Here is a 25,093-nt window from a genome sequence, read left to right on the forward strand (position 1 = left end):
AGAGAGAGAGAGAGAGAGAGAGAGAGAGAGAGAGAGAGAGAGAGAAATAAAAAGCTCTGGATCCAGGGGAGTCACGCTGAAGACCCTCCTCTACGCTGAGACTGTAGTAAAAAAGCACGCAGCTCAATGAGTACTGACAGAGATAAAAATAAATAAAAGTGTCCTCAGGGTCCCCCAGCACACAGGAGAAATGTGCAAGCACAGATCTCATAAGAAAATGGAAGAGGTGCAGAGAAGAGACATTCGCCTGAAGTACAGAAAGTGGAGACGAGGATGGGAGGGTTACGGCTCTTTGGGAAATAGAAAGGACATTCAGAAAATCCAGTCCTGGAAAGAGAAAGTAAATAAAAATAAAAAACAAGATCACCCAAAACAGTGGCTATTGCCTGTTATCGTAAAAGATATCAAAACCCAGCTGACCGGCAGAGATGGTATTGCTGCACAGGTAAGACTGTTGAAGAAATCAACGGAACCATTTGGATGGACACTCCCTAAACATTTCCCTTGACTGCCAGTGTCTATAATACTAAGCCCAAGTGGCCAACCACGAGCAGCTTGGCTCGTCTTGACTACTTAAGGAGTTCATTTGTACTGTGAAGATTTTGCCCCAAGATTCTAGGAAGCAGGACCAAGTGTGTTCTGGCTATACATCTCCCTGGGTCTAGACTGACAGTGTTTTTGGCTCCATCTCCCATTTAGCCACACCCACAAATTAACCACCTTCAAAACACCTTTATGAACTGGTATTTAAAGGTACTACGGTGATTTTTTTTTTAAAAAAGGAGCTATTTATTTTTAAGTAGATTCAAATAGCCATTCTTGAGATGAGGTGGGATATGAATATTCAAATAAGTTGTCTGAATCTGTATTCAAATGTGCACAAAGGAAGAACAGGGCAGGGAACCTGGAAAATGGGATTAGAGGGGGAGACTAAGCATTCCTTAGGTAATTGAAAAATACGAACCTGATCAAACAATAATGTTTAAGCCAGGTATGGTGGAGCATGTTTTTAATTCCAGCACTTAGGAGACAGAAGGAGATGGATCACTGAGAGTGGTAGGCCAGCCTGATCTACATAGTGAGTTTTGATCTAGCCAAGGCTACATTGTGAGACCATATCTCAGTAAAACAAAAACGACTTAAAATAAAGATTATAGAACTCAGAAAGTAGTAGAAAATAATTTGTTAATCTTAGGATAAGAAAGGTCTCCCCTAAGCTAGTGCAAAGTCCAGAAGCCATGAAAGAAAATGAATTATAAACTTATTATATAGTTTAAGATTTTTACACAGGACTGGTAGTTGGGGGCAAGTAGGAAACTTGAATAAACATCATCCAGAGATAAGAGATGGCAAAAAATATTTGCAAACCATCCACCATGAAGTCTAGTTAGACCTCAGGGGAGTGCAGACATATAGATACAAGCAAGAAATTTGTAAAACATAAAAAATTAGTGTGATTAATTAATATACACCTGAAATATTTACAGTCAAGAAGTAGCTGGCTCACCGTCAAACCGGGCAAACATTACAAGTTATCAATGCATACTCATGAAAACTACAAATCGAAATGGCAAATCGCTACAGACTGAAGCCAGAAAATCATAACCCACGGTGGTGGTAAGTTGTAAAGAAATGCACATCGAACGCTCTAGTGTTGGGTGATCCACAACATACCGTCGGCTTGGAAGGACATTACATTTTGGTGTATGGATGTAAACGACGTTCAGTAGAACATTTCTTGTAACTGAAAGATGGTGCCACAGCCTCTGTGCTGCCAGGCCAGCTAAACCACGGAACTCAAGGTACAAGGGCAGTGTGAGCGATCTCTAAAACCTAGCTATATAAAAAGGGCAGCATGCAGATCAGCGTCTCTAGTGTGCTCTCATTGTACAGGAGATGTGAAGTGCAAATTCCCATGACTGACAGAAGGGACACTCCATGAAAGCTGTGGATGGAACTTAATGGGACTGGCTCTAGGGAGCATGCTGGGAGGGGTGGAGTATTAGGGAAAGGAATGCCCAGTTTCCATGATGGGCTTGATAAGTACAACTTCAACTTCTAAAGACTCGTGTACTGATTTTATTTTATTTTTTAAAGTCCTCTAAAAACAAGTCTGAGGCAGGAGGCTCTCCAGTTTGAGGCCAGCCTAGGCTACATAGAAGATTCTGTATCCAACACAAAACAAAGCAGTAATTTACTAAGCACAACTAGCTTATTTTAATGAGGCAAATCTCAAAGTAGGAGACGTGTTCTTTTGTTTGAAAAGCATTTGTGACAAGGCCTCACTGTGTTGCCCAGGCTGTCCTCTGACCTTTGATCCTCCTGCCTCAGCCTTCTGCGGGCAGGGATTAACAACCTGCTCAACAAACACCCAACATGTAGATATGTCAGATGCCAAGGGAGTAAGAAGGTAGAGGGTGTAAAACAAAAGGACTTGGTCTTCGTATCATTAGCCCATCACTTTTTAATTCTGTTGTTTGAAGATGGAATAATAATCAATGTTATTTATAATGCAGTAGCACAGGAGGTGTGCACATGAGTGTGTGCATGTGAGGTTGTGTGTATGTGCATGTATGTGTTTACAAAGTGTGTGTGTGTACATGTGAACACCTAGAACTGAGAAAACACTCTGTCTGGAAAGCAATCCTCTCATCAGTGTCTTCTGAGGAAGGTTCTCCCAATAGCCTTTGGGATTCACAGTGTTCCATGTGGTATTGATGAACATATTTCACATAAGATATTACCTCCATCTCCCAGGACCACAGAGATGTGAAAAACCCAGAGACCTGGGAAGGGCTCAGAAACTTAGTAAATACCACTGAGATCACAGGACCTCCTTGTCCTATCCATCACTCGCTCACACCACACTGGACACTCGAAAGCCCTCCCCACCTCAGGGGCTACACTCTGGGTCTAGTAAGATTCCTTTCATGAGTCAAATGGCCCTTGTCTGTATTCACATCCTACTCCAACCCAAGCATATATAAGCTCTCCCTTCTACCAGCTCTCTTCCATCCTCCCCTGCTACACTTCCCCTTATAACACACAATACAGTGAACCTCCCCAGAAGAACCCAGAGTATATGCTTCACAGGATGAAGACTTGGCTTGCTACTGTGCCTTGGAGACCCAAACACAGAAATGACTTGTTCAATGAAGAGATGGATAAAGGTATAAATGGAGAAATAAACTGAGATGTATATGCACCTTGCTTTTCTACTTTTTCTACTCCTGAAAAACTAGACAGAGTAGTCAAAGATCCCTAAATCACAGGGGAGATGGAAAAAAATGGATACACAATTGTTGTCTACAACATCTCTATTAAAGGAAGTCCTAAGTCCCTTAACATCATAACAAGGCTGCACAGATGGTAAAATAAAATCTTCCTGGCTAGGGGCAGAGTTGCCCAGCATGTTTAGCATGTGCATTGCCTGTGTAATCACCAGCAAAAATTTGCTAGATATTGCTGTTATTTTAACCCAGAGAGGTTGTTTTGGGTTTTTTTAGCCACAAATTCTATCAACCTGGTATGTGTTGCTATACCTCATCTTTTCCACGTTTCAATAGAAGACTCATTCAACTACAAAGCTCCAAGGCAGTCCCCGGGGTACCAAATCTCCCCTACCTTGACCCTCATGCCTAATAAAGAGCATTTATTGCCTGCGCTCTAGTATAACTACCTACCTCCATTCTGCAGCAGTGCATAAACAGGCTATTAAAAGTTACATTTTGAAAGTGATAGATATTTACTTTCTTGCCCCCTTTTGAGATAAGGTCTCATGTATCCTAGGCTGTCCGTGAACTTGCTTTACAGCTAAGGAAGCCACTGTAGATCCATCACAGAGCTTTGTATATGCTAGGCAAGTTCTCTTTTGACCCACAACTACAACCTCTACTTGGTAAATAATAAATATTTAGATTAACATTTCAGTCCTTATGTTAACCTATTTTTAAAAAGGGATTGATATATTCTGATTCCTCCTCCAAATCATCAACAAAATAACCTAAGTCTTCCAGTGATATCTTCTGTTTCTCTGTTCCTGTGTTTCAGTTAGGACTATGATTGCTGAGTTTAGAAGTCATCGATTCTGAGTCTCTTCCTAACCTGAGTTCTTGGCAGCATTTGGCACAGATGATCAGAGCCACCTGGATGGAATTTCTAAACTTCCTTTCCAGAAACACCAGATTGCCTGGGGTTTCCTCTTCCAAAGCACATGTGCCCCGGGCTCCTGTCAATACTCCATGGCTCTTCCCTGTTCTCTTGCATTTTCTGAGGACACTCACTCTCTGGGCTCTCTTCTCTCAGCCTACCAACCTCCAAGTCCTAGTCTGTGTCTGGACCCTAACCATCACAAACATTAATTTGCCTCAGGCTATGTCAAAAGTGTATCCTAGCTGGCTGTGCTGGGACATGTCTCCTGTAATGCCAGCACTCAGAAGGCAAAAGCAGTATGATCAGAGGTTCAAGGTCATCCTCAACTATTTGCTGAAGCCAGTCAGGAATACACAAGACACTGTTTCAAAAAACAGAAACAAGCAAACAAACAAAAGTGACTCATAATTGCTGATTCCACAGACATCACCCCCATCCTGTTCAGTTACTATCCTTTACTCTTACTATTTTCACAACTCCAGATCAGGTAGGTCCTAGTCTGTCTTTCCCTTTGGACAACATAACTACTTTCAACCAAACTCTATGACTAATGAAGACTCTGCTGTGTCTTATGGGAACTTCTGGAAAAAATCCATAACCAGTTTCCCTGCACCTCTGGCAACTGCCTCCCTCCACCCAAAACAGTTCAAAGGAAGCTTTTTAAAAATCTAACTAAGTCATGTTATTTATTTTACTCCAACTAGAATCCAAACTCCTTAACCCTAGCCTACAAGGCCTAGGTCTAGGACCAAGTCCCAGTCCAATCTGGATACAGACTATGCAAAATGCCTCATGTGTTATCTGAGGGGATTTATCAGCATGTGCAGAAAGCCAAGAAAACATTGAGGAAGAACATCCAGAAAAATTGTGGTTGTGTCCAGTCCAATCAGTCCTGATTCCAAGCTCAAGTCCCCTCTTGCTCAGCATCACTTGCTAGATTTGCTGACCCAGCTCCTTCCCCTCCAACCACTTTGTCTTCCATCTCAAACACACACTTGACAGGGCTCTGTACCCTATAATACAGCTTCAACCACAGTTCTCTCACCCTCTGAGACCCAACCTCTTCCATTAAAGGAACTTCCTGTCATTGAATATCTTAAAGAAGCAGCAGCAAAAGCAGTCTACAATTTTCTAGTGACCTTCTTTTCCATTGAGTCTTAAGATACCCCAGATTCGCAACAGAAAAACAACCATGGGCTCCTTCATCAGAAACTCCCTTTTACCAAATCAAGACTTAGGATGAAATAAAATGTATTACTGCTTGCACAGATTCTTAAAATTTATTGTCCCAGCACTTGAAAGGCAGAAGCAGGCAGATTTCTGAATTTGAGGCCAGCCTGGTCTACAGAGTGAGTTCCAGGACAGCCAGGGCTACAAAACAAAAGAAAAAACAACCTTATTGTATCCTTGGGACTCCTGTTGCCTGAACTGTGTAAAGCTATCCTCATCTCTTCAGTGGTATGCACTATTCTTATTTCCATGCCCGGAATTATTTTATCAGGTCCATGGAAAATGTTCAATAACTTCTAGGAACCACAACATAACTGGACAGAAATATGAAATTCATAACAAATACCAAACACAGAAATAAATAGCATAAATACTGCTCTCAAGTTGTGTCACAGTACACTTGAATGGCAGCATCCATCCCCAGGATCTCTGAGGCTTACTGGTTCTCTATTTGAATCACGTGCTCTATATTGAGTTATAAAAAGGTTTAGAAAAAAATCAGAACCACATTCATTGGTATTACTATATTAAAAGAAGGCTCTACAGAAAAGATGGAGGAAATAGCTCAGTGATAAGAGTATTTCCTAGCAGGAATGAGGCCTTAGGTTAGAGAGAAGGGTGAAGGGAGGGAAAGAGGAAGAGAGAAAAAGAAAGGAGGAAGAAAATGACTAGAGCATAGAGCAAGCTGATTGTGAAATCAGCTTGACACATAGGCAGAAAATATGACTCATCAAGGCGTGCTACTGAAGACAGAGACCACACTCTCCTGCCTCTTTCTCTAACAGACAGACCTGCTCCTTATCAGGCCATTCACCACGGACTACCGAGCACTATCACGATCATCAGTAAGAGTCATCCAATGGATTGCTAACTGAGGTCAAAGCTCTTGACAAACAGAGGGAGAAAAAACAGACTATGGCCAGATAGGAATCAGTCAGAAGATGGAGAAAAGGTATCTTTTTCACAGGAATTTAGCCAAGGGAAGCAAGGCAAGGAGCACTTCCTTGTTAGGATAGAAAACCTTCAGTTAATCTTGCTCCACAACACCCTTGGTGTAGCAGCCTAGCAGACTTAAACTTACTCCCACACAGAACGCTCTCTCTCCAAAATTCTCTCTTTTTTAAATTCTTATCTCAAACATATCCCTAGTGACTTCCACTTCTCCCAGCCACCTACCTCCATCAACACCTCCTCTGTTTCCCTTAAGAAAAACAAAAACAAAAACAAAAATAAACCTAGGTCTCCCAGGATATCCACCAAACATGACATAACAAGACAGTAAGACTAGGCACAAACCCTAATTTCAAGGCTGGGCAAGGCAGCCCAGTATGAGGAAAAGGGTCCCAAGAGCAGGCAAAAGAGTCAGAGACTGCCCTCACCCCCACTGTTGGGAGTCCCACAAAAACACCAAGCCACACAACCAAAAAGGTACATGGAGAGGACCTAGCTCAGACAAGTAGAGCCTGTTTGTAGCTTCCATTTCTGGGAGACCTTATGAGCCCTGCTTAGGTTGATTCTGTGAGTTGTCTTCTCATGGTCTGACTTCTCTTAGACATGTCTTTTCAGAACCTGAAAATCACCATCCCAATATGGCAGGATGGCAGGCCTTTGTTTTTGTTTCTGTTGTTTTTTTTCCCCCCCTCAAATCTTCCATTCATGCAAAAAAGCCTCCTTCTTCTTCCTCTGGCTGTTTTAAAGTGCTCAGGATCATTCACCAGCTATGAAACAACTGGTATATGGTAAATGTAACAACACATTGATTTAGCTCACAAAGCTCACTCCTCCTCACTTTCTGATGCCTGGATACATTTCTGTTGCTTCCTCAGGGACCATTTTCTATGGCCCATGTCCACTTAACACAACAGATGTTGTCAGTAGCCTTGTGGCCTCCCCTTCTGTCTGGATATTTCCTGAAGCCATTGGCACATCACTTCCTTCTCTCCCTATAAATCTAGGTATCACACAAAACAAGTTCAGTATAGAATCTATTAGCCTACCAACTTCAAAGAAAATTTGCTGGGGAAAAGAAAGATAATTTATGAGGTCAAGATTTAGGTCATCAGTATCCTGACCACAAAGCAAAAGCAAGGTCTGTGTTTTCAGCACCCATTTCCATAAGAAGGGATAGGGAGGAGTAGCTGTTTAGTAGTTGGGAGAGCATCCTTTCAGATTATTTTACCCATTCTGGCATGGCTATCACAAGCAAGAATTGTGAAGAAGAAATGGGTACTGAAATCAAACTTCCTACCTTTCTGTGCTACATAGCTACTGTGTGAATGGAACACGCTGGCCTGGGCTACTAAGCCAAGTCTCAGGCGAGAGCACAATCCACTTCAGCATCTAGTGAGTTAATAACTAATAACCTTAACCATGAACAGCCAGTGCTGAGGAAGTGGGACCTCGCCCGCCTTGTGACGAAGCTTGTTCTGAACTCAGAGAAAGTTAACCACACAGAACACAATCCTCTTCTAGATCCTCTACCTTCTTGCTCCTATAAACAGTTCTTTAAGCTTCTCCCTGCCTGTATATAAATATATGTGTGTGTTTAAGTATATATGAATGTGTGTTTATAAATATAAAATATACATATATTCTATATTTGGTGATTTATCATTACTTTTAATTCTTTCTTGTTGTTTACTCATTTCCCACACTCCCCCAAAGGGTACTTTGAAATCTTTCCAGTTTTTACAATTAAACCTAACCATCTGGACAAAACTCTTCACATTCACTAAATTAGTCACAGATTTTGTGGGTAAGCTGAGAAACTAAATGCTATGCTCAACGCTAGGATTGAAACCACATCTACCACAGCAAAACACTCTCTCTCCAATAATCTCTCCAATTATGCACGCACATTCAGGCTCAAATAACATGAAGGCGACTCTACTCCATTGCACAGAATTATTTATCCAGTTAGTTTCATTCTTTAGATTCTAAAACAAATGACAACAGGCCCAAAATGAGGGAGACTACAGAAACCTTTTAGAATTTATGGCAGATGAAAGATAAATCATTACGTATTTCTTCACCGCCATTTAATTCCTTCCTTCTACTGGTATATGGTGGCAAGCCACTCACCAGATTAAAAAGCAATTTGAGGACTTGGAGGAAAAGTTCAGCAGTTAAAAGCCCATACTGTTCAGCCAGAGGTTGAAAGTTTGACTCCCAGTACCCGTGCCAGGCTGCTCACAACTGCCTGTGTCTCCAGTTCCAGGGGAGAAGGAGGAGATCCAACACCTCTAGCCTCCTCAGCCAAACAAACACACACACACACACACACACACACACACACACGCACGCACGCACGCACACACGCACGCACTCACGCACGCACGCACGCACGCTCATGCATGCTCCCGCACATGCGCGCGCGCGCGCGCGCGCGCGCGGGGACACACACATCCACATACACAGTATCTTAATAAGTAGAATAAATCCTTTAAAAATCGACTTGAAGAATGTACGTCCAGTGTTCTAGTATAGATGTGGGCGAAACAGAAAGTTCAAGCATGAAAGTCTTCTGGCTTCTTCAGTGTTTATAATGGTCAGAAACTCCGAGGTGTTTACTATTTAATATATAGACAGCTGAACTCTAGCAAAGCAAATGATCTCTGTTATCTGTTCACTGGGACACAGCTGCAGCTAGTAAGACCTCCTGTCACTTTAAAACTGGGCAGGATGAGCCCATGGAAGTAACTGCAGCCGCACTAGCTCTGGTACCTAGAAAAGATTAGTTGGTACCAGGAAATAATGTACACAATCTTGCAGGAGGCTTGTGGATTCACATGGTAGTCTTTTAAAGTGCTCCTTAAGCCTTTAATATAAGCTACGATAGAAAGTATTAGACTTGGGGTAAGCAGATTTATAAAAATCATTTTCAGAGCATCTTAGGTTAGCTCCCTCCCACACACACACGTTATAGGGTAACAAAAAGGAACCATCCAAATAGCATACAAAACAGGCTCAATGAGACCAGCCAGACCCAAGAAGGACTCAGCACCTGCCTTCCCTAATCCTACCTGTGAATCAAACTGAACTCCTGAGTAGAGGGCATGTTTAGGTGGTGACTTCTTAAAAGCCTAGCAAGTATTTATATCACAGAGGCAGTGACAACTGGCAAGAAAAGCTTTCTCTCAGGAAAGGTTAAAGCTGTAGGACATTCCTGCTTACACTACTTCTGGACTTTCACACAGGTGAAAGGATTTATTTAATTCTTTCCACACTTACATTTTGGTTTGTTAAGTAAACCTACACTGAGCACACATTAACATTTCAACAAAGAATGCTCACTGAGACTCTAATCTAAGAATCAAATCTAAGTAAGCATTTGAAATGGTTCAGTGTTTTGCTATTTTGGCAGGGGAGGGTACGGGACAGGTTCTCACATGTACCCCTGGCTGGCCTAGAACCCATAGATCTACTTGCCTCCTTCTCTCAAGTGCTGGGATTAAAACTAGACGGCACCACATCCAGTAATTCTTTACGTTTAGAAACATTTTCATTTAGTCTTCTTAGAGACATTGGCACTTCTGTGGTAAAAGCGAAGGTTTAAGTCTACAGTTTTAAAAGTTACGTTGAATTCTCCCAGACATAAAACGGGGCCTCTTCCCTCACTTGTATAGACTATATTACTAGAAAAGCATCAGATGTAAGTAATAGCACATTTTTTAAAAGCCACAAAAAGTTTGACAGTGAAGCCATTAAGACCTGATTTTTTTTTTTTTTTGTATCCTATTGGTTCCTCAACCTCCCCATCCCTGTTATGTGCAAGTCTGTAGAAGAGAGCTATCAAATAAAGCTATCAGGTTCCATTTGAATAGGAAGTTATACTGTTTTAAAGGGATACAAATATTAAAATAACAGTACTGAAACTTGAGGAAGAAAACAATCAAGGTCACCTTAAGCAGACTAGGATCTTGTTAAGCTCCATTTTTCAAAAAGACATCACATGGGGCTGGAGAGATGGCTCTGTGGTTAACAGCACCCAGCTGTCCTTCAGGAGGACCCAGGTTCAATTGCCAGCATCAAGGCAACTCACAACCATCCCTAACTCCAATTTCAGGGCATCCAATGTCCTCTTCTGGTCTCCAGGGGTGTTAAGTCTACACGTGGTGCACACACACAAATGCAGCCCAAATACTCATACGAAAAAAATAGTGAAGAATGCATCAAGTAAGGATCGGATGGTTTTAATGGTCCAGTGGAATGGCTTTGACCATGATCTCCAAAGAGATTGGAGGCAATAAAAGAATATTTGGATCTGGCATTATCAGGAAGTGTAGCAGCTCAGAGACAAAAGAGCAGCTCTCACTCACAAGATTGATGTAAAAATAAAAAATAGTGAACGAGGAGGTGCTTACCCTGACACTTCTAGAAAACAGTAGTTTACTGGAGACATCCCTAAGCCTCTTTATCCACAAGATTAGAAGGCTGAACTACAACTTCTATGGGGACAAAAGCTACTGTTTCTGGCATTACTGTACTGAAAAAAAAAATCATCTGTCCTTTTCTAAAGAGAATCACACCAATTTCAGGCTGCCAGACAACAGCTCTTAGGCCCCTTGATTGTATACCACATCACTGCCTTCCTGGAGAGTCCCTTTCTATTCAGAACCATGCTACTACCCAATTAAATAGGGGATGTTTCTGACAAATGTCCCAACGATTCTGGAGAACGTGTTGGGTAGGGCTTTGGGGCACCAAGGGCCCTCCGCTACTCAGCCTTTTTTTTTCTGCTCTTCTCCTCATCCACCTCCCTACTCGACCCTCAACACCTCCCACCACCATCTCAAAAACTACAAAACAAAACATAGCAAGAGTCCTCAAGCCCTTCTCCCAGCTATCTGAGGGTTTTAATGTCTTGATCAGGCAAGGAACCTGCATTCCCACCTCCTAGCTCATTTCTTAATAGTATAAGAAATGTTCTTGGCTAAGCAGCGTCACCATTAAATAACTACATAATTTCTCCCTTTTGCCTCTTTTGCATGCAAAGAAAGGATGCGGGGGGTGGGGGTGGGGTGGGGAGGAATGGTTGAGTGTGATCACAAAACACAACCCTGGGCATTCGGTTCCTGTACAGCAACATACTGTCACCTACCAGCCCATAGGATCCAGTGAGGAGGAAGTCGTAGTTTGGCAACAAATGGTTTGCTCTAAAATTCAGCCATTCATTCGTCTCTGTTGTAGTTGTTGTTGTTGTTGCTGCTGTTGCTGCTGCAGTTGTTAACACCTTGGCTGCTGACCAACTCAAAGACTTCTAAGTTCGCCCACTATTTTGTTCTCCCAATGGTTAAAAGGTAATAAGCTCATTCAGAGTTTATAAAACTATGCACCATCAACAAAAGCCTGTATTGCTTCCAAGATGCACAGTGGCTTCCAGACACACAATGAATAGCTGTGTGTAGCAGCCCCACCCCCACCTCAAACACAAATGCCAGGCCCCAATTAAGCACCCTGGGGGCCTTCAAAGCAGTTATGCTAAGTTGCAAATACAGCAAGATCCACTTGAAATCCAACTATCCTGTGTGCTTTTCCTCCTGAGATAGGGAGCGACTGGGGCAGACTGACCTCATTAAGGAGTAATTAGTGAACTCCAGGACTGGAGGGGCTACCATGGTCATGCCTATTGTGAGGTTTTAGTATGGAGATGGCAATGTTTTTTAAGCTAGGGGGTCTCCACAATCTAAGAGGCCCATGTTTTAAAATTTTAGGGATTTCAATCTGCCCATTTTTCTTTTTTCTATCAGACATTAAGGAAAAAGAAAGGAAGCCATACAAAAGACTTGCCTGACGCTTTTATGGAGTTTGTAGATAGTTTAAATAAAGGGCTTTTGTAAAAATTATTTGAGCCATTTCTGTTTCATTGATAATAAAGATGAAAAATTTTGGTAAAATCATGTAAGTAATTTATATTCCATATATAATAAATAATGTAAAATAAGACCTGTTTAAATGCAGTGAAATAAACACTTATCTTGATTGCAGAGATTGAAAATAGCACATAAAAAGGAAGGTTAAAAAAAAATCAATCAACATGGGTCTTTTATTACTATATGACAATGACCTTGAAAAGACAATAGATGCCTCCATTTACACGGGCAAGCTGTTACTTAGAAACCAACAGAGTGACGTGATCAACATAAGCTCTTTACCATCAATAAAATCCTTCACACCTCTTTAAAGCCCATTACGTCTGTTTGTATCAATCTGCCAAGATGCTTGAGGACGGAACTCTACTATAAAATGTGCCAATAAATTCTGCTGTTTACATCCTTTAACATCGAGAGTACCACCTCTACACCAATGCTAAGCCGCGGGTTCACTGTTATGTGTACTAAAATTATCCAGTACGGTGTTTGAGAAAGTGGTTTCCAAGGGATGTAATGAAATAGTGTTCTTAATGTCTCTTTCGAGGCCAAGATTTAAACCCTTCCAATATTCACAGAGATTGGGTGGATCAACAACCTCATGAAAATTCACCGAAGAGGAGGAAATAGAGTAGCGATCACTGATGTGTAAAGATTTCCTCCACCAGAGAACCAACCACTTCTATATGGCGCGCTGGGGGCTTAAGTCATGACACTACGTGGATGGGGACCCTAAGAGCTCCGAGAAGTTTTGCTCCAGGAACAAAGACACTATTTGTTAGTGTCTACAATAACATCATTAACTCAATTTTTTTTTCAAGGCAGGATGACCTGATTCCTCTATCTGGGACTACAGCTTTTGGCCATATAATGAAATAATTTTTAAAAAGTAGCAATGTGTCTGGGCCAAATATAGCTGTGCTATATTTAGAAGTAAATTTGTATTAGTATCTATTAAAACACTCTACAGGGGCCCCTACTTAGCTTATTTTAGAAATAATTCTTTCTTCTTCTTCTTCTTCTTCTTCTTCTTCTTCTTCTTCTTCTTCTTCTTCTTCTTCCTCCTCCTCCTCCTCCTCCTCCTCCTCCTCTTCTTCCTCTTCTTCTTCTTCTTTGCAAAACTTAAACATATGCATACATTCTGTTGAAAGGTGGCTGAGTAGAGACTCCTAACTGAAGGAGTCCTCTTGTTTTAATATATCCCACATTTGAGAGTGGAGAAGGAGATGCGACCCATGGAAGTCATTCCTAATAGTCGGTAACTCTTCCTCTTCGAGTAAACCCAAGGGCTCAATAAATAAATAAATAAATAAATAAATAAATAAATAAATAAATAAATAAATATTGAAGGGCATTAATTTGTTTCTAGATGTGTGCGTGTAAGTAAAACAGCAGTCATAATGTGGAAATTTCAGTCACATTTTACAACTAATTGGAAGCAGATTAGAATTCTGCCTCAGGGGAACGTTGTCAGACTAGAAGCTGGAGCAAATGAAGAAAGAGGTGAAGGCGTCCTGAAGAGCTGACAGATTTACTGTGCTCAGGGCCATAAACGGGTCCCTGGCTGCAAGGAGGGTGAGTCCCCGAAGTACAGGAGCGAGCAACGCACCCCTAGGAGCCTAGGCCATGCCCTCAGGGAACAAGGCAGGTCTCTGGTCCCCATCACACACACAAAAAATAAAGGGACCTGCACACTGACACACGAGTCGGGACCCAAGTCCAAGGGAGAGAGCCTGCCTTTACCAGATGGGGGAGGGGAGGAAACAGGGAAGCTAGTGAGGGCCAATAGAGCCATGAAGTAATGGAAACAGCTGGTGGCTTTCGAATTCAGTGTCTGGCATCTGATTCGCCATGACGGAAAAGGCTGGGGGAAGGATTTGGGCGAGGAATGTAAATGGAGACAATTGCCCAAACGGAGCTGGATGCATGGAGCTGGGGGTAGAGGGAGACCAATTGCTCCTTTGTGAAATCATGTTGCTCCCTTTGGGCAGGCCCAGTCAGCACACATGAGAGAGTTAGCTCATATTGTACCTTCTAGCAGTTGACAGATCTGGGAATGCTCAGAGCTTCTCCATCAGTTACCAAGCCATCAGTTTGTCTGTTTGACCGGTTGGCCACCATTCATCTGTGCTCTGCTCAACTTCCACACAGCTTCACACCGAGTTAAAATGGACTACCCTCTCATTCACTCCCTGAGATTTTCTTTTCCTTTTTAAATCACCACAGCTTGCTTTTGAACTAGGTCAAGGGTCAGGTTCTATTTGCTGTTGCCTATTTTCTCCTTTGCTTCCTAGACTCGGTCCTAATTTCATTTCCATCACAAAAGACCTGGAACCAGGGAACGCAGAGCTAAGTGCCATTGTGCTGATCTTGAGCCCATCCGGGAAGCCTAGATTTGATAGCGCTATCCATGTACTGTGGTGAGCCACATGCAAATAAACAGTTCCCCGTGAAAAATGAGAACCCAAGGTTTCAGTCCTTCCAAGTCAAACATTATTGTTTTTAATATGAGCTATCCATAAAATCGGTGAAGGAGATGACAGGAAATTCAAAAGTAAGCCGGTCTGGCTGAGCACAGTTTGAAAAAGGAAAAGAGGGGGTGGAAAGGAGGAGGGAGGAATGTTCTCCAAATCCCCCTCCTATTTTCAGTGAAGAATGAGCTAAACTGTAAAATCTGCACAGGAACACAAACAGTGATTTTACGCTAGTGGAATTCAGAGGTGCGGTAAGGCGAGTTACCTAAGCAAAGGGCAGCCCTCCAACATAGGCAGCTAACCTAATAAGGAACAACTTGGACATGACCTTTGAACCCTCAGTGACTAATGTGAAGGACACAGAGGTGCAGGAAAGCAATCGACCCAAAGGCCACATGTGCTTTCCAACCAAACCAGAGTTCTCTTTAATCAAAGGGCCAAGCAGTGACTTCCAGGAGTTTACAAAAGTGTGACTAACTGGAACTTTGTCGTCTTTTGCTAATTGAAGCATATAAAAGAGTCTATTTCTTAAAACATTTTACACTTTAAAAAAAATAAATTTACTGCTACATGACAAAAACCAGAATCAAGCTGACTGGTAGAATATCAGTACAACCAAAGACCAGCTATTATTTCAAACTGTCAAGGGAAGGCAGTAAAATTGCTACCAGGTCTCCCTAAGTTACCCTTCAATAAAAAAGAAGCCATCGGGGAAATAAGAGGAAAAGAAAACACATCAAAAACCTTAAAAGTCCCTTTAAGTAAAATTATACGTCTGTGGCACCATGCCATCTGCTCTCTGGTTAACATAATAAGCCCCTTCTCAACCCTAAATATGTGCTTTCTAAGGCCGTTATGAACAACACAAAAATATAATCAATATGTTTTTATTTACCCCCTAAACTGTGACACCTACATTCATAAGACATTATTAGGATATACTTAAATGTACATTTTTTCCCCCTTAGGTTTCTAGCAGATACTCAAGAGTCCCAGGATGAGAAAGATAGGTGGCTGAGAGTCAAGGTGGATAATAATCAAACTGGATCCAGATGACCAGATGGGAGAGAAAAGGGAGAGGCTTTGAAAAAGTCAGCAGAGATGTCAATTCACCATTTTAAACCTGCTTGTCCTAATCAGAACACCCTACCCATTGAGTTCTCCATTAGAGTGTATAGATGTTAAATTTTCACTTAGCTAGCTTCCCTGGGGATAAAGGACTCCTTAAAGATCGGATGAGATTCCTATAGTTCAAGGCCCACTGGTCTACCCAAGATTCAAGCATTTGTGGTCACTTTAGTCTTTGAAGTAGAATCCATAACCTCTTCTACTACATTCCCAAAGGTGTTTCTAAGCAAAATTCAGCAGGCACGCAACATTCAGCTTCCAGAGCAAAGTGCCAGCCTCATCATCTTGAATTCCCCTGAAGCTCTGAAAATAATGTTACAAACAGCACAACTGCTGGTCAGAAAGCTAAGAGTGGTTTTAACAACCTTTCATTCAGTTGCAATGACTTTGTTACTGTTGCCAAATCTTTAGCCAGAATTGAGAAGTTGTTACAGAAAGCAAGCAGCCACTAGTGAAATCTCAGTGGGGAGACAGAATTGGACTCAGAAGGAGTCTCCCTCTCTCTCTCTCTCTCTCTCTCTCTCTCTCTCTCTCTCTCTCTCTCTCTCTCTCTCTTTCTCTCTCTCTCTCGGGAAATGAAAAATTAGTGGTGCTTTTATTTTAAAAATACATTTATTTATTTATTTAGTTAGTTAGTTAGTTAGTTAGTTAGTTAGTTAGTTGTGTGTCTGCCCTTGGGCATAGGTGTGTGTCCCTGCCATGGGGAACATGAAGAGAGTCAGACGACAAATTACAAGAGTTGGTTCTCTCTTCAGTGTGGGTCCTAAAGGAACAAACTTGGGTCTTTAGATTTGGTGACCAGTGTCTTTACTGTTTGAGCCAACTCAAAACCTTGATTTGTTTGCTTGTTTGTTTTGTGATTTAAGAATAGGGCTTACACCACACAATGCCATGTGTCATTTAGGCTCTCAGACCTCTATAAAAGACCCCTTATCCGGCTCCAGTACAATCTTTACATTACTTACTCTCTGACTACTCAGGGCATTACTGAAACAGATTTCACCTGTTCCCTACCATATTCAGTGACCCAGAATCAGGCACATATAATTCACTGGTAACAGTCCTACCGAAGAAATGATATCCCACTGTGAAGTTGAAGCCAAGGGTAGCCCAGTGTTTCCTTAGTTATGGCTTCTACATGACAGAAGAATGATCTACTAGTGACTTAGAAATAAACTGTATAGTATCCAGGCTACACCCTTGATGTTCAGATTGCTGGCAAGTTGAGAGCGCTGGCAATCAAAAGTGTTGTGTTGCAGTAATTACTATGACAAACTTCCCGATGCTTAATATTAGAGAATAGGAGAGTATGATCCTTCCACCTCTTCTACACCTCTAGAGTGTATTCAATGTGGCAATTATCTTCGTTCAAGCAGCAGAGTTTAAATTGCATTGAAACTCAATTATACCCATGACTTTTTTTAAACATACACTTCAAAAGGCAGGTTTCACCACACTCAAATCACTGAGCAAAATCTTTTTCCCAGCTTATAAAAAAGAGATTTTTATCCCCCTCCCACGAGACATCTTCAAATACAAAACTGACTTCCCTGAAGCTTTGGATCTACTTTCCTTTTTTTTTCTTTTTTTTTTTCTTTTTGGCCTTGTGGATGCAGAAGGAAGGCTGAGCAATGCTGAAAGAAAAAGAGGGTGCCCACCTGATTTTAAAACAAACAAACGCTTCAACCTGCCACTTCTCCAATGTCATTACCGACAGTCTCAACTGCCACCACCTTCAAAGAGCAGAACAGATACTTCTTAACAAAAAACTACATTGCTACTCTTAGGTAGTAAATTTATGATTTAAGTGCTAGTAGCTAAAGTAGCTTTCCAATTATCGAGGGCCTTTTAGGATGAACAAGAATGCATTATGTGCTAATGACCACAACCAGGGGTCCCTTCTACACTCCTTTGTCAGAACCCAAGCAGATACTCCCCTGCAGCTTCACCATTAACATGTCTGTTTCCTGTCAGCCCTCTCAGAGATAATGTCATTTATCTCAGGAAGGCACAAGCCTAGTCATTAGCTTCAATAAAAGACCTCAAACAAAGGCCGGATAATGTTTTACCCAGGGTTCCCACTAAACCCAGTACCAAGAATACCCTGTCTCTCAGAGCCAAATACTCAAAAGTTATCCTTAAAGAAGTGTGTTGTTGTTTATCAAGGATTCTAAGAGGTGGCTCTGAATGAGATCATGACCTGTGTACAGTAAACACTAGTGCCCAGCACTATCACACAAAATTAGTTTAATGAAGAGTGATGACCAGGGCTAGCCCTGGGGAGCCTTTCTCCTGTAGCCTCCAGGAGGAAAATTGACAGGATCATTTAGATCTTTGAAGCACTGACCCCCTCATTGTGAGGACCTGTAGAAACAGAATAACCCATAGGAAATGGCCAATGGCTGAGCTTCTGGAAATCTTCCAAAAAAGAGAAAAAAAGTGGAACTGGTTAAAAGAAACATGGGAACACGTGTTCTCACAGTGGCGTGTGTATTACTGTAATCTCAACTTTCTATGAAGTACCAGGTGGACTTTTTTTAAAATTAAAAAAAAAAAGCACAGACATCGTCAAAATTGGGGCAAATCTCAGCCATTCACTCAATCCCTGTGTTTCATGCTGGAAACAAAGAACAGATGGTACTTTCTGTGTTGTTTGAGTCTGGTTATTGAACACCTCCGTGGCTAGGGAGGTTTCTGCTTAGTACTTTCGGCATTCACTCAATTTACTAACTATAAAAGTGCTGCTTAGGAAAAAAAAAAGTCTTTATAACACTCTAATTAAAAAAACTATCTTGCACCCAAACAAGTTTACTTGAAGAGCATATTTTTAACCTTAAGACATGTGGCTATCCACCCCTTCCCCTGCCCTTATCCCCCTAGTGTTATGGGCTATTCGCCAAGTTATTAAAGTAGCTGAGCATTATCTTTCTAAGCTCAATCTGGAGCAATTGTGTATACTTTCACAGTTTTTTTTTCTCCAACAAACCTAACAGATTTCAAATGTTCAACTCAAAATTCAGTGATGGACACAAATACTCCAAGATTCATGTGTTCCTACAGACACCTCTGGAGAGCCTCTCTGTCACCCTCACAGGATGTCTATTGGACCAGACAGGAAGGTGAATTGGTGCTGACAGGAAGCCACTTTTAGCTAAATCCATATGTAACTTTCAAAACAGCACACTGTCCACCTATAATGGTCTCAGTTGTTTCATTAAATCAAGTGACCTTCCTACCCTTTCATTCTTCCATAGATCAAATGCACTCCCTAGTTCACTGGACACACTGTATTATGGGAGTGGGAGGCGTAGCCACAAAAGTCATTAATCAAAATATGTTCTTAAACTGCTCACACTCACTTAGAGAATGTGTCAGGATTCCCTAGTGACGTGTAAAAAGGCTTCTACAAGAGAAACAAAATGAGTGATATCTTATTATAGACAGGTCCATTTATAGACACCATCTTTTGGAAGACAAGGCTCATGGAAATGAAAAGTTTATACATTACAGAAATAACCCTTCTTGGAATATGTACAGCATAGAACCCTAAGACACAACTATCTGACTTTCATGTATTTCTGTTTAAGTGTCAGCTGTTTTTAGGACTGTTTTTCTTTTGTTTTTCCCAGTATTCTAGTGATTGAATAATACCACTAATTGTAACAGCACTCAACATAACTATTTAGACCAGCCCAATGGTTCTTTCTCTGATAAATCTAAACTATGAGGAAATGAAGAGAGATATGCACACAGCTTCAAAGCAGGACCATTCTGCTTTGAGAGGCAGGAGGAAGGTGGAGAGGCAGGTTCTAACAACCAAAGCCAACTCATCAAACCTACTTAGGCAGACATGTCACTGGTGGCTTAACCGCAAAATGGGCTCTAGAAATACAGCTCAAACATCTTGGAATTATGATGTGTTTTGATTTTTTTTTCACGTATTAAGGGAGTGGCGAATTTTACAACATACTTGTGGTTTTCACATAAAGGAGCCAGAACACTCATTGATTTAATTAGGTTTCATAAGGTCCAATTTATCATGCTTTACATGACTCTGTGTAGTGAAGAAACAGAATAAACAGACCAAAAATAGACATTTAAGCACGGTGTGAAAATTAACGAGTGACAGCAAGTCTTACGAATCTGCCTTAACCTTCCAACCAGAAAAAAAGAATAAAAGAAAAAAAAACCATGTTCTCCCCTCACATGAGAGAAAAAGATGATTGTTGCATCTTTACTCTGAAGGTATTTACTCTTCAGTAACCTGGTTCTACAAGGATTTTTAAAAAAAAAAAAAAAAAAAAAACAAAAAACAAAAAACTTTAAAGATGCTTCCAAAGTGAGGCATGTCTTCAAGTGAAGAGTGCCCTACTAAGGTCTTGTTTCCTAAACAGGCATCCTTCTGCCATTGAGAGGTATTTCAAAAACAAAGCTTAATTGGACATAACCAATAGTTAGTGGAATTAGGCTTCCTTCCCTGGGTCATATTCATGCCAGGGAGTTGCCATCTCTGAGAGGCAAGGATGGATGTATTATGAAGTTGTTTGGGGGATGGAGAAGACAGTGTTTAAGGAACAATGTTTAAGATCCCAAGCCAACACCTCTGCTTGACAAGAATGGCTAAGAGTGTAGGTTCCAGGCCCCTAAAACCATCCTAAAATGATTTCTGGGCCAACTCTGGTGGCTGAGGTTGGTGTTGGCTTCCACATTGCAGGGCAACGGTCTCTCGCTTCCCTCCCCCACACACCCCACCCCACCACCCCCGTCCCCCAGCATGACTTGTTTGCTCTTCATTTATGGAATTCATATGATGCCATTTGTACTGCCCTGCCTGAAGATGCATTGCATGCGTTTGAATAATTCAGCCCCTCCATTCTTCAGCCACTTCCCTCTGTGACTGGGAAGCCAAAGGAACACAAACTGGAGAACCGACACCACGCACTAATCTCAGTTGCCATGACAGCAGCCTTTGAGATCCTGAAATGTTCCGATCGCCAGCTAAACAAAATTGTTGAATGTGAACATTTGGCTGGAAGATTAAAAGGCTAAGGGGAATGCAAAAGGGCAGAACCTCCCACATTCCCAGCAGCCAGTGGATCCAATCAAATAGCTCTGACTCCTTAACCACAGCATTGTGAGCACTGGATTAGGGCAATTCATCCAGATAGTTAAAGCAGATTAGAGCTGCAATTTGAAGACTATTGGCAACAAAAGCAAATACCCCACTGTACTAAGAAATAAGAAGATTTCAAAATGTCTTTTGGTAGAAATTATATGAAATCACACATTTAAAGTAAGAAGCAAAGCCTGAGATTTTTTGTTTAAGTTAATTTAAATTCATCAATGTAAAAGGCTAAGAGGATTTGGATTCCAAAAGTAATCAGTAGCCTTTTGCAAGTTTGACAGTGTTGCCTACACCTTTCTCCCCTCCATCAATGTTTACAATCAGAACTTTATTCCCATGTTCGTTCCAACTTTAATTCTGAGCACCCGAAGTTGAAAACAAAAAGAATCAGAGAACTGTGAATTATTTCATGCAGAAGTAATTCCCAGGAGATTTCTTAGCATCATCCCAGCCAGAAAGGGGGGAAAAACACATCACATAATAAGCATAGTTAGAAGAAATCACATTACCACAACCTCCTGATAGAAAGACTACATCTGCATGCTACAACTTGTGGGATGAGTCTAAAGATTAATTTCACAGAAACACCACTCTCACCTCTCAACCAATGAGTCTGGTGGACACATACCCATCAGTTCCCAGACATTACCCCAAAGCAACTGCATTCCAGACAAGCAAAACCCAGACTTCCATGCCTAAGCAAGCTAACACTGGGGCAGGTTTTCCAGTACAGTATCTAACCACAGACTTTAAGACAATGACCAAGAAGAATGGAAATGGCCCAAGTCAAGCATTGTTAAGCCACAGTTGGCTTCACTGCTACCCGATGGTCCCCTTGGTCATATCCTCACATTTCAGAAACACAATCCAAATGTGCTATCCACTTCTTACTTACTAATCTTCGAGCCGCCCAGGCAAGCTAAATACCGAAGTGATTAGTCTCACGGCTCTGACTGCAATAGGTGAGAGAGCAAAAGTAGAGAGTGTCTCCACAGTCACCAAAACCCGGCACAGTTTGACTGCATAGTTACAAAGTCAGTGATCAGTACTCCCGGCCTGGAGTACATCCTTGGACGGAACTATTTGGGTGAAAGTAACAAAACAATGAGTGTAAATAACCCTACACACTCCTTTCCACAGAGGGAACTGGAGCCCTGTTCCTAAGGACACACTGTTAACAATAACACAGACGACAATTCTCTTTGGGGAAGAAACCAGTACGAAACTCAAGCTAGTGTCCGCAGCAGGTTTTCTGGTCAAAGTACACACGGACAACTTGCTGGGTGCCCAGAAGCCCTTACCAGGCTTAAGACACTTGGGACATCCAGAGTCTCCCACCCTATGACCTTTCAAATGCTGGCACCACAAGCAGCAGAAGCAGCAGCAGAAGCAAAAGCCAAACACTGCACTCAGGATAGCATCCATAAAGGATGAACGTCATAGGAATCTCACAGAGAACCCGAAAGCACTAGGAAGTGTAAGACACCCGGAGGCACATCCCACAACCCCAAACAAATGCACACAGAGTGGGATACACAAGAAGGCGACCGTATCCTACCTTCTCGGTTTTCAGTTTCTTAATTCGCCTGTGGCTCTCCTCCTCCTCTTCTTCCTTCTTGACCAGCATAGAGTTTCCCATGAGCGTTGAATCCGGAGCAGTTTTGCTAACTTCCCCTGCAGCCCCGACACTGCCACTCCCAGCGACCCCACAGTGAAAGGGGCTCGCGCCACTTCCATTGCTCTTGGCCCCAAAGCCATAGAGGTGACCACCGGAGGGGGCCTGGCCTCCGCCGCCATTCTGGTGGCCCTGCAGCAGGTCGTGCTTGTCTTTCCGGGATCTCGCAGCATCCTTATCCCGCTTGGCTCCTCGGCTGCTGTGGCTTTTCCCTGGCTTCTCTTCCTTGCTTTTCCCACAGGAGCTTGGCCCCGCGGTGGCAGCCGAGGTCCCGGTGCTGGTACCGTTGCTGTTTGGGTTGCCGCCGCCGCCGCCGCTCACACTTTGACCCAGCGCTGAATTCATGCCAGTAGCCTCTCCAGGGCGCCCTTGGACTTCCTGCCTCTTGCCAGTGCTGCTGATCTCGGGAATTCCATACAAGGCAGCAGAAGGCAGAGATTTATTAGCATCCTTAGAAGTTTTAGCCCTTTTCACTTTTGATTTGCTGGTTTCTTTGTGTGAATTCCCCTGGGGAGCGGAGGGCTGAACAGAAGCAAATTTTAGGCCATCAGCTAAGGCTGAGGTAGCACAGGTCCCATTGGAGGCCGGACCTCCACAATCCTTAGTGTTGTTGGTAGTGGTGTTGGTGGAATTATTCATCTCAAATTTCTGTCTGTCCTTTTCCAAATCGGCGTCCAAATCAATGATTAAATTTCCAACCCCGATTTCCCAATCATCGCCACTGTCATAAGTATCAACTGTATTTGGATCCACACCTTTTCCTGCAGTGGAAACGTTCACGGACATCCTGAAGATGAGCTCTCGAGATTAAAAATCCGATGAACTTTCCTTGAGAGATGAGGGGACATTCGTTTAGCTCCTCTGGGCTTTCTCGTAAAGAAAAAAATTTTTTTCTTCTAATTTTCCTCTTCTTTTTCCTGCCCCCAAAAACGTGTCCAGGGATCTCACTCCCTTCACTCCAGGTCCACCTTCTCCTGTAGAGGGGGGAAAAAGTCGAATATTTCTTGTCTGGGTATTACCAAAATAGAAAACCATTAATACTGGGGAGTTATTAAGGGGCACAGGGAAGGACAGAGAAGAGGGGGCTCATTATTGTCTTCACAGTCTAATACCAGGTTTAAAGGAAAACAGCCAGACTTGAAAAGCACCCCCCTGACAATAAGCATCTTACAGTAGCTAAAACGAAAATCCCTCTAAACAGCAGGGGGATAGCCAGTTCTTTAAAAGCATTAAAATATCTCCAAGGATCTGATTCAAGCCCAGAAAGGTTTTGTGGCTTTTTTTTTTTTTTTAGTTGAACATTTTTTATTTTTGCCTAGCACATGTGCTATATCAACCCCAGGAAGAGATTCTGGACATTCATACAAGAAAAACACCCTGTTAAACATCCCCTAAACATGGTCTGGGGCTTGCAATGTAAAAACAAAACAAACAAACAAACAAAAAACAGGCCCTCAAAGTTCTCTAGGACTGGTATTCAAAATGATGTCACTAAGTTTTCCTTATTTCTAATTTTAATACTCCTTACTAATTGTCTAGACAATCTAGGTTTTGTTCTCCACAAGAAACAGAAAAACAACAGTAGTTCCTCTCTCACACACATACCTACCACCCCCTTCTCCAACAGTTACACGTTCTTTATGAAATATACACAGACCTCTTTAAGAGTATTTTTCTCAGTAAAAGGACAGCGTGAGAGGAAAGGTTAAATATCTGCCTTTTTGAGAGAGAAAAAAAGAAAGAAAAATCTATCTAAATAATTTTGCCATACCCCTGGGTCACAGAACTGCTCAGTCTGTTAAATATTGTGCTACTGCCTGTAGGGAAACTGATTAAGACGTACACTTTAAGTGATCTGAGCCAAGGTGGCCTCAGTGACCACAAATGAGTGTGTGTTTGACAAAGAGCAGTTAAAACAGTTTTTAAAGGGATCAGCCCCCTTTTAACAGTTGATTGTCAAGAAAATAAATACACAGAGAAACACAGAGAGAGAGAGACGCAGAGAGAGAGAGAGAGAGAGAGAGAGAGAGAGAGAGAGAGAGAGAGAGAGAGACTGCTTACCTTTAAATCCTTTATCATTTTTTAATTAGGCCCGAAAATCAAAAAAACATTTCTCAGTCCACTAGGCGCACAACCCTGTGCCTCATTTTACTTAAACACCAAATGATCAAAAAGGAAGAAACCAAGTAACACATGTCAGCCAAAATAATCACTCAGTAACATTATTCCACTTCCCCATCCCCCTTTTGGCAAAAAGCTCTGGAGTCCTTTTCTCCTTAAAAAAAAAATGTGTCACTGTGCAGCTGAGAGACGCTTCACATCCACAACCCAACCACCGAAGGGTGTTTTTCCTCTTAACAAGCATTCAGAATAATAGGGTGTTGAGAGAGGGGGAGAGGGGGAGGGGATGGGAGGGAAGGAGAGAGAGAGAGAGAGAGAG

The 25,093-nt window shown here is 42.0% G+C and overlaps 1 protein-coding gene across 2 annotated transcripts in view; it reads right to left on the reverse strand.

Annotated features, from left to right (window-relative positions):
• Znf608 (zinc finger protein 608) overlaps nt 1-25,093 on the reverse strand; it is a 107,902-nt gene that overhangs the window by 80,400 nt on the left and 2,409 nt on the right. The window contains exons 1-2 of one of the 2 annotated variants that reach the window (XM_028777184.1): nt 24,715-25,069; nt 22,537-23,627 (exon numbers count right to left, since the gene is read on the reverse strand). In XM_028777184.1, the coding sequence (XP_028633017.1) occupies nt 22,537-23,439 (903 nt within the window). In that variant the 5' untranslated portion in view covers nt 23,440-23,627; nt 24,715-25,069. Of the gene's footprint in view, nt 1-22,536; nt 23,628-24,714; nt 25,070-25,093 lie in introns of those variants that run through there. The other variant, XM_028777185.1, reaches the window with a different exon arrangement.

The sequence above is a fragment of the Grammomys surdaster genome, unplaced genomic scaffold (genome assembly GCF_004785775.1).
Source record: "Grammomys surdaster isolate TR1022 unplaced genomic scaffold, NIH_TR_1.0 278, whole genome shotgun sequence".
Lineage (NCBI taxonomy): Eukaryota > Metazoa > Chordata > Mammalia > Rodentia > Muridae > Grammomys > Grammomys surdaster.